This window comes from Lycium barbarum, chromosome 8 (assembly GCF_019175385.1).
Source record: "Lycium barbarum isolate Lr01 chromosome 8, ASM1917538v2, whole genome shotgun sequence".
Classification (NCBI taxonomy): domain Eukaryota; kingdom Viridiplantae; phylum Streptophyta; class Magnoliopsida; order Solanales; family Solanaceae; genus Lycium; species Lycium barbarum.
The window spans coordinates 122,156,468-122,166,850 of record NC_083344.1 but is presented as its reverse complement, the minus strand read 5'-3'; the positions used below and the strand labels follow the sequence as shown (position 1 = coordinate 122,166,850).

The 10,383-nt window shown below is 34.3% G+C and overlaps 1 protein-coding gene across 1 annotated transcript; it reads right to left on the bottom strand.

The window, feature by feature from the left end:
* Positions 1–7,807: 7,807 nt before the first annotated feature.
* LOC132605382 (L-type lectin-domain containing receptor kinase S.4-like) lies at positions 7,808–10,165 on the bottom strand. Its single transcript, XM_060318545.1, has one exon. The coding sequence runs from the start codon at positions 10,028–10,030 to the stop codon at positions 8,075–8,077; it is 1,956 nt and encodes a 651-aa protein (XP_060174528.1). The 5' UTR covers positions 10,031–10,165; the 3' UTR covers positions 7,808–8,074.
* Between the last annotated feature and the right edge of the window lie 218 nt (positions 10,166–10,383).

Here is a 10,383-nt window from a genome sequence, read left to right as displayed (position 1 = left end):
AGGCCTGGGATATGTTATCCAACTTGTGGAGTAAAATTAAAATAAAAGCTAAAGCAACTAACGACCAATTCTCTATTACAGCTGATGCTGGGCATATTTCATTATGAGTTAAATACCAGCTTCCCCTTATGTTTATAGTCCTTGGATGTACTGTCTTCGAGTGTTGATATGCCCAATTAAGCTAACAGCATAAGTATGAGCTCAATCCAAATGAACTGTTCGGATTGAGCTGAATAAAATAGATTGAGTCAGCCACTTTTAAAAACTACCCCAAACTTTTTTATTTTATAAAAAAGTCTCATTTATTTATGACCCAATTAATTTTATCTGTCATGTTCCTCCATTAAAGCCGTATCTATCATGTTTTCACAATTAAAGCAGTCTCTTCTATAAAGTGAATGAGCTAAGGTGTGCCCAAACAATAGACGAAAAAACCCTAGGGAAAAATGTTCTGCCAACTGTAGAAATCCGTTGCGAAGATAAAAATGAATCTTTGCATTGTAATTTGAATTATAGTAGTTAGTAAGTATGTTATTAGCAGTTGTTATTAAAATATCATGTTCTGCATAATTTGGATTGACAAGTATGTATGTTTTGTATGGTTGGGTATTCTTGATTGTTTTTAGAACTTATGGGTATAAGTAACGTTTCATGTTTTCCAACACAAAAAGTGAAATATGTTTTGAAAAACTATGACCAAACACATTTTCAAAACTTGAAAAACTTCACCCAAATCAATTTTTTCAATTTTTTTTGGGAATCTATGGCCAAACGCTAGCAAAGTCTCTAAGTAAAAGCTATTGTGTTCACGTGAACTCATAAATTACAATATTGTAGATCCGCCTTTGCTTGTTACGTCCATCAACATAGACATCAGGTATTGTGAGCTAACTTGCACACACTTCGACCATTTCATTGAGTACTTATTATCTTCCTAGCTTCGGATTCTTAGACACATATCTTCTGCCATCACTTGCTAGTTTCTTGTTCCTGGGAGCAGAGATTGCAGAAGAACATAGATTGAATAGCAAGTACAGTACTGGAGAAAAAATAACGAGTACATGCTTATGCTTTAGATTTCTAATTGCAAATATCTGGGCAAGTAAAAGAAAGTTGGTTCAAGTGACGAACAGAAATAACTATCTAAATATAATTAGGTAGTATTTAATTAAGGATAGTTTAGTCCAAATACCTATTTTTACTACGAGTTAGTATTTTCTTAAAGATGTGCTTTAGTATTTTCTTAAAGATGTGCTAAAGACTAAGTGGACACTCATTTTGAATGGGAGGGAGTAATTAGTGCACACTATCACATAATTCAATGCCAAAAAAAAAAAAAAAAAAAAAAACTAGTGAATACTAAATACTAACACTATGAAAATTAAATATAATGAAATTAAGACTGAAGAAATCCAATTCAAATCACAAGCAAATTACACTTGCCAAGAATCTTAAACCATTGAATTGGGTAAAACAAGTAGCCCAAACCTTTAAAAACAGTATCTTTAAAGAGAAGGGGAAAAAAATGTTAACTTTGTCTGAATCTCATGGCAAAAAAAAAAAAAATTAAAATAATTAACCCACATTTTGCAGATTAAATCAGGCCCTGAGACACAAGAAAAAAAAAATCAGGCCCCAAAAATATTAAGAAGCTAGGATAGTCAAACTTGCTACGTCAATTCAGAATACACAGATGTAAGAGATAAACGTAATTTTAGCTCACTGTAGATTAATTTCAAATATGATCTACTCATAAGGGATAAATTTTATTGCAAGTTGTGATTACGTGAAGGCTGTGAAGGAGTTGAAGAAGTTTCCACCACTCTTACAGGCATTTTGTGTTTCCTTTTGATACTACTGAGAATTGAGATTTGTTTTTCATAAAATGGTACTGCAATACATAATACCATAATTGCTTCCATTATTGATGTTTACACTAAAAAGAAGTTGATCATTGCAAGATTTCCAATACCCAACAACAACATACCCAGTGAAATCCACAATGTGGGGTTTGGGGAGGGTAAAGTGTACGTAGACCTTACCCCTATCTCGGAAGATAAGGAGGTTGTTTCCGAAAGACCCTCGCCTCAAGAGAAAACACAACGAGAAAGGTTAGATAAACACAAGCAGTTCAAAGCAAAATGCAAGTGAAACTAAAGAAAGCGAATTAGTCAAGATATAGTGGTCTGAAAAGAAAAAAAAGCGGTAGCTACCATAGATAAATAAGACAATCGAAGTACAAGAAACAACATATAGTAGCAAAAATCAAAGGACAATACACTATAGATTGAAACAGCGACTACCTATTAGCCTTCTACCCTAATTTGAGTCCTCCATATCCTCCTATCTAATGTCATGTCCTCAGTAAGCTGAAACTGCGTCATGTCCTGTCTCAGCACCTCTCCCAATACTTTTTCGGCCTACCCCTACCTCTTCTGAAACCATCCATAGCTAACCTCTCACACCTCCGCACTGGGACATCTGTGCCTCTCCTCTCACATGCCACACCATTTCAGCCTCGCTTCCCTCATCTTGTCCTCCACTGATGCTACTCCAACCTTATCCCGGATATCTTCATTCCTAATCCTATCTAGCTTGGTGTGCCCACACATCCATCGCAACATTCTCATTTCCGCAACTTTCATCTTTTGGACGTGAGAGCTCTTGACTGCCCAGCACTCTGCCAAGAGCTCTCAAATGATTTCCAATACCCAAATGATTAAAATGCAAATTCATTTATATTTCTTTTATGTTAACTTATAAGTTGATTAAGTAAGATTATTTTTATAAATAAATTGTTTTATGATAAATTAACATATACAGTAAGTACTTAATAATGAAATTGACGACAGAAACTTTTGAGTAGGAAGAAGGATAGAGAGGGAGTTATATCTTAGTTGATTTTGAGTTATAAGCACTTTGACTTAGATGAGGAATAAATGCATAAAATATAAATGGTAAATAGGTGAGTAGCAGGAATTAAGGATGTGGCCTACTAGTTAATAAAATAGCTTAAAAATCATGAAATCTCAGGTTTAATTTTCTACTAAGGCAAAACCATTAAGTGATCATATATGAAGTGGCGGTCAAGGGTTAGAAACAAGTTCAAAATGTGCGAAGAACCCATCCTCATTGAGATTCTTTCCACTTGCAAAATTGAATAATGAAACCGTCATACCTCTGGCCACTTAATTGAAGTTGAAAGATACTCCTATTTTTGAGTATTATTCCTGTTAGTTATGAATATTTTATGGTAATTAAGAAAAAGGATTTTTTTGGTTCTTCAAATAATAATAAGTGGCACTTAAAGATGTGACTTAGTTGGTCAATAAAGTGACCACAAAATTTAAAGATTAGGGTTCAAATTCTAACAAAGTTAAATATTGGTCCATGGGGTTATTATTCATCAACGTCTGAAATACGATAGGGTCACCATTTCAACAGTGGCATGGAATATCAAATGTTGTTGACGAAATTTTCTTTCCAAAGTCTTATAAGCAGGTAGACCGAGTTTACCGAAGATTAAGGACTTGCCAACTTTGAAGGCTTTCTAGTAGACTGGTGACTTTTAGATTGCTTTCATATTAGCTTTTAGCTTTAAAGCTTAAGTTAATTATCAAAAGGTGTGATGTGATTGTATGAAATCCTTCCGTCCTTAATCAGAAATCTAAAATTTAAGTTTTGGAATAGAAAAATCCTTGACAGGAAGTCTTCCTTTAGGACCCTATGCAACAAACATATAAATTAGTTAGACCGATGAATTTCAAATACCAAATGGTTGTACCTAAAAAAAAAAAAAAGAGATTTAAAGATTAAGTCTTCATAAGTCATGCCATTGACGAATCTATTGGGATTAAAATAGGACCCGACACTTTGTAACCCAAAAAAAAAAAAAAAAATTGGAACCAAACTAACCCATTTAAAAAAAAAAAAAAAAAAACCAAACTAGGCTTCACGCACAGAATCTGTGCGCGAAAGGACTAAACTGTAACTTTTTGAGTTTGGTCCTTTCACGCACAGATTCTGTGCGTGAAAGGGGGCATTTTTCTTTTTAAGCTATCAAAAATCAGGTTTTTTCATACTTTGAGCAAAGATTAGTCATGTTTCAAAACCGCGAAATATCAATATTTTATATAGAACTTAATATATTTTTTTGCGTACAATAACATCGGTTCATTACATCAAGTATACCTAAACGTTTGGATCGTCGTTTTAAGAGTTGAAAAGTGCCTCGAAGTAAGTTTTGTTTGCTTGGAAACTTGTCATCTTTAGATCTAAGTGTCATATTTTATAGGATTTTGATTTAAATGTTTTGAAATAAAAATATTATATTAAAAAATAATTCATCCGAGGTTCAACCAAGGTATAATATATCTCATTCAATGCTCCCACCAATGTTTGATCCCATGTTGTTGGCATAAAAAAGAAGTGAGTAAACAAGAGAGGCTAAACCACCAAGCCAAATTGGTGAATGTTACAAAGTAGACACTTTTTATTTTTTATATTGTTCACTAATGTTATCTAACTCGTTTTCATAAATTGAATTTCGAACCTCGAAATTGACATTCAAAACATCATTACCACGGGATTAGCATCTCGAAATAAATTTTTTATCATTAGATTTTTTCTAGAGAAGAATGAAATTTTTGCACAAATTTGGGGGGAAATTCAAATTGGATGGGATAACGGGCGTTTTTGGAAAATCGGTTTGGCCAAACCGCCTTGCGGCATTTGTTCGCATAGATCTCGAAAAAATACCCTGAATTAAAAAAAAATCGCATAAATTGGACATCCGAGCGCAAAGTTATGATCATTTAAAGTTTCAACAATTTACAACTAGTTTTCTACCTATGCTCCGGTCCTTATTTTTTATTTATGTGAGTGAAGAGGCATATGTATACTTGATGTAATGAGCCGATATTATTGTACGCTAAAAAAAATGTTAAGTTCTATACAAAATATTTATGTTCCAACGTTTTGAAACGTGACTAATCTTCGGTCAAAGTATGAAAAAAAACTTAAAGATAACAAGTTTCCAAACTTACTTCGAGACACTTTACAACCCCTAAAGCGACGATCCAAACATATATATATACTTGATGTAATGAGCCGACATTATTTTACACTAAAAAAATATTAAGTTCTATGTAAAATATTTATATTCCGGTGTTTTGAAACGCGACTAATCTTCGGTCAAAGTATGAAAAAAACTTAAAGATAACTTAATTCGAGGCACTTTACAACCCCTAAAGTGACGATCCAAACATATATGTATACTTGATGTAATGAGCCGACATTATTTTTCACTAAAAAATTATTAAGTTCTATATAAAATATTTACATTCTGGTGTTTTCAAACGTGACTAATCTTTGGTCAAAGTACGGAAAAAAGCTTAATTTTGAGTTTGATTTCCAAAGAACAAAGATGATAAGTTTCCAAGCAAACAAAACTTACTTCGGGGCACTTTACAACCCTAAAACGACAATCCAAACGTTTAGGTATACTTGATGTAATGAGCCGACGTTATTGTACGCCAAAAAAATATATTAAGTTCTATATAAAATATTGATATTTCGGGATTTTGAAACATGACTAATCTTTGCTCAAAGTATGGAAAAAATGTGATTTTTGATAGCTTAAAAAAAAGAAAAAGAAAAAAAATACTCCCTTTCACGCACAGAATATGTGCGTGAAAGGACCAAACTCAAAAAGTTACAGTTGGTCCTTTCACGCACAGAATTCTGTGCGTGAAGCCTAGTTTGGTTCCTTTTTTTTTTTTTAATGGGTTAGTTTGGTTCCAATTTGTTTTTTTTTTTTGGGTTACAAAAGTGTCGGGCTCATTAAAATAAGATCACGGTGGGTCAAAATCTGTGACGGATGTAGAGTTATAGGCACTGGTTCATTCGAACTCAATAGTTTTGGTTCAGACTTTATATGCATTAAAAATTCACCAAACAGACATAAATTATTGATTCTAAACATGAATATTAGTAAAATTCAAATCTTAAATTCGCCTTTAATCTAGTTATGGTCTAGGAGGATGAAATCGACCCGGTTGTCTATTCATCAGTTGGAAAGCAAGTGGACCATACAAAAAGACAACAAAAAAAAGTAGCAGCGTGAAGAACACTGTGGCCTCATTTTTAGTCTCTCAAAATCAAGATTGCTTCTGCTAGACTTCGTCAACTCTCACAAAAATATGTACAAAGTTATATACTTTCGAAAAGTATCGTCTGGGTTGTGGAAATATTATAGCTAAATTCCATAAGACTATGTATGGTCCCCAGACCCCAATTACTCTATTGTCATAGCTCCACAAGCTTCAGCTCTAATGTTTCTAGATAAGTAGACATCATTACACTGAGTCTGTAAGGTATCCAAAATTTAGATATTTTGAGTTCTGAGTTGAAAGAACAAGTTCTATAATGTATATCTAATTTTATCTAAACTTGTTTTTCGTATATGTAGATAGAAGGTTCAACCCCGAAATATTGTGAATCGTTTGCATAAAAACCTTTTAATGCATTATGCATTTCTTTGGCTTTGACCCCTTCTTAACGTCGTTGTAGTTGGCAATCTATCTTGTCTTTCAAGGGCGGATGAAGTTAAGGACTTACGGTTTTATTCGAACTTACTAATTATGCCCTCCAACTTTTGATGTACACAAGTAGGCACCTCAACTTGTATAAAGTTGAACATGTAAACACAAATGCTAACTTGACATTGACTTGGCACTAACGTGGCCCCTTCAAAATTTATGTGACACGTCAGCATTTGTGTTTACATGTTCAATTTTATATAAGTTGAGGTGTCTACTTTTGCACACTCAAAGTTGGAGGACATGTTTGCCAGCTAAGGCCAAGTTTAAGGGTCTGCTTATGTATAATGCCTTTTAAAAACGTACCAAACAAGTACAAACAATTGAGTTCAAGATCAGTAATTCAAATGGATCGTCGTAGAAATCTAAACTCAAACCCATTATATTTAAATTATGGATCCGATTCATATTGTGTTAGAAACACGCATTAGATACAATATCTGTTCTGATTGTCAAAAGACCCGTATAATCTCAGGTTCCCCTCTTTGGAAGATTTTCTGTTCCCCACTTCCCTTAGAAGACTTTATTCAACAACTTCACCACTGAACTGTTAGTCGCCCTTAATATTTTCGTTAATTAAAAAGAAAAAAGAAAAAGCTAGGTATGCTTTCACGTGTCAAATTTAAAATTCAAAAAGAAGGTTAAGTTGAAATTATATTATTTGCCAAGAGGCATTAACATTTAAATTAGATTTCTATATTATTCAACTCTATCTCAATCCATTTATGGTGCATCAGAGAAGGAGTTGCTTATCATGATCTAAAAATATCAAACCTTGCCTTTTGCTCAAGAAAATGCAACTACTATAACACTTCTCTTTCCGGATCAACTCTGCCTTTATCATGACTTCATTAGACTACTGTCAAAAACGGTTTTGGTGATAGTCGTCGATATATTTCAATGTTTGTTGACCCCAAAGTTTGGTTAAATTTTCCTATAATTGTCAATGTTTGTTGACCACAAAGTTTGGTTAAATTTTCCTATAATACACTTGGGCGGAGTTAGGGGCACAAAAGGTTCATTCAGACTCACTTTGTTGAAAATTTACACTGTATATTTTATTAATAGTTAGTAGATGCCAAATTCGCTTGAATTCTTCGTGTATTTAATTTTTTATATTTTGAATCCCCTTAGTAAAAATCCTCTCTTCGCCGTTGATAATACACATTAAAAAAATAGAGCTTTGGGACAACCACATTTGCCCATAGTTACATCAATCTTTATCCATTGTTCAACTGAAGAGACTTTAGATTATGCAACTGAACCTTTATAGAGTAGAATTGATACAGAGAGGAAAGACTAAGCAAAGGAAAAAAATGTAGTGTTATGTTCCTGGAAAAATAAAGAGAACATTTGTATGCTAGTTCAGATCAGTAGCTAGGTACTTCACCATTATATAGAAGTAGAAGTGGTGAAGTAGCAAAGAAACAAAATTACCATCCATCTCCATTAGACAAACATGTAAATGAACTTGACTATATACTATTAGTTGATCCTAAAGAATTCCAGAGTTCATTTTCGTCGAATCCTAATCCTTCAATATCATCCGAACCTCGGGCCATTGGAGCCTCAGGCATCACAATTTCACCTTCCAAGTATCTTATCACTTGCCTAATGCTCGGTCGCGCCAGTGGCTGGTTATTTGAGCACATCAGCCCCAATTTTAACACCATTAAAACCTCACTCTCATTGAATTCGCCTTTCAATCGGCAGTCCACAACATCAAGAATTTTCCCTTCTCCCAATTTATCCCACACCAAATCCTCTAGAACGAACTCCTCAGGTCTTGCCTTTTGTTCAATTGGCCTACGACCACAGACAACCTCGAGTAAAAAAGCACCAAAGGCGAACACATCAGATGATGATGTGGCCCATCCCGTTCTTGATAATTCCGGTGAAAGGTACCCTAATGTACCTACCACCCTAGTCGTGGACGGATTTGAACCATGGTCATATAATCTTGCTAGTCCAAAATCTCCAAGTTTACCGTTCAATTCACCATCTAGTAGCACATTACTAGCCTTGATGTCTCGATGTACCACGACTTGTTCATAACCTTCATGTAAGTACAATAAACCCGAAGCAATCCCTTTGATGATATTGAGCCTTTGTTCCCAAGTTAACACAATTTTGGGTCGATCAAACAAAAATTTATCCAAGCTTCCATTGGGCATAAATTCATATACAAGCAACAAATCACCACGACGTCTGCACCACCCTAACAATTGAACCAAATTCCTATGACGGAGTCTTCCAATGCTAGCAATTTCAGACACAAATTCTCGCAACCCTTGTTTAGATTCATGGGAAATGCGTTTTACAGCGATTTGTGCTTTTGATTTACCTAAAATACCCTTGTAGACTTTGCCAAAGCCACCACGCCCGAGTAGTTCACTTTCCTTAAAACCTCTAGTAGCTTTCTTGAGTTCTAGGTAAGAGTATCTATGAGGACCAATCTCAAGCTCCCAAGGCTCTATCACATCAGCATTCTTGAATCTCCATATTAAATAAATAGCAACCAGTATCGCACTTAACGCGAAAACAACCGCTATAATTGATACAACTATAATTAATTCAGTGTGTTTCTTCTTAGGTCCAGGAAGTGATGGCAATGAATCCAAGTCAAGAAATTTGGCTTCTCCATTTAACTTAAAACTCCAACCTAAAATATAATGTGAACTAGCAAGCAAACCAGCAGAAGCAGAGAAGCCAACATACATTTTTTCTTTGAGAATTGGAGAAAGGTCTAAATGAAAGGACAAAAGAGGAATTTTGGGTTTTAAAGAATTTGGTGAAAGGGTAACATTAACTAATTTTGTAACAGAATCATATTCTACCCAAGCAAGAATAACTTTCCCACTTTTAAGATCCATATCTTGTTTTTTATCATCATCATTGAAGTAGGCAGCTGCAGCAGACTTATTGGACTGTAAACTGTTAATATTAACACCAACATGGTTATCATTAATGTCCCCAAACTCAAAATCTCGTACTGTATCAAATTCAACAGCAAAAATGTGGTTAGAGAAATTACCAATATCACTAGCATTTAACAGGCCTAAGTACTGGCTAGGAAGAGCTGTACTGAAGTCATTTGAGGGGGAAATCGTGAACGCTAGGCCATGGCCCCCGAGTTTTGGATACTGGGGGACTATGGCCAACGCGAAACACGTCGAAAAAGAGGAGGCAGAGGAATTACTGGAGTTCTTGAAGTGGAAAGGTGAAGAATAAAAAGCATGGCCCATTTGTCTATTTGTGTCATTGGTTAATTGAAGAAAACCATTTTGGCCTATTTTTGCTACTCCACTCAAGGTTATGTTGTTGTTAGTATTTGGTACATTGAATGTTGTAAAAGTGAATTCATCAAGTTCAGATGAAGCAAGAATTGAGAAGGAAATCATAAAGCAGAAGAATGTAAGAAAACTGAACATTTTATTTTAAGTAAGAGAAACTACAAGATTTTGTAATGAGTAGAGAGATTTTTGTATTGAGAGAATGGGCATATATGGAGTTGAGAAGGAAAGTCGGAGAAAAAAAAGGTCACATTTATGCTTGGACTATACTGATAAAGAGGTTCTTTTTATTTATAGAAAGTGAAGTAGTAGTTTGTTGTAATTTCTGACGCAATAAACCACTAGTTCATTAGCACTCTCCTTGACCGAAAGAAAGAAATTTAGGGAGTTTGAAAAAGAAAAAGAAAAAAAAATATAGATATTAATGATAATTTCATGAATGGTGACTTGCATAAAAATTTCATGAACTATTTTTTTGGAACATAAAGATT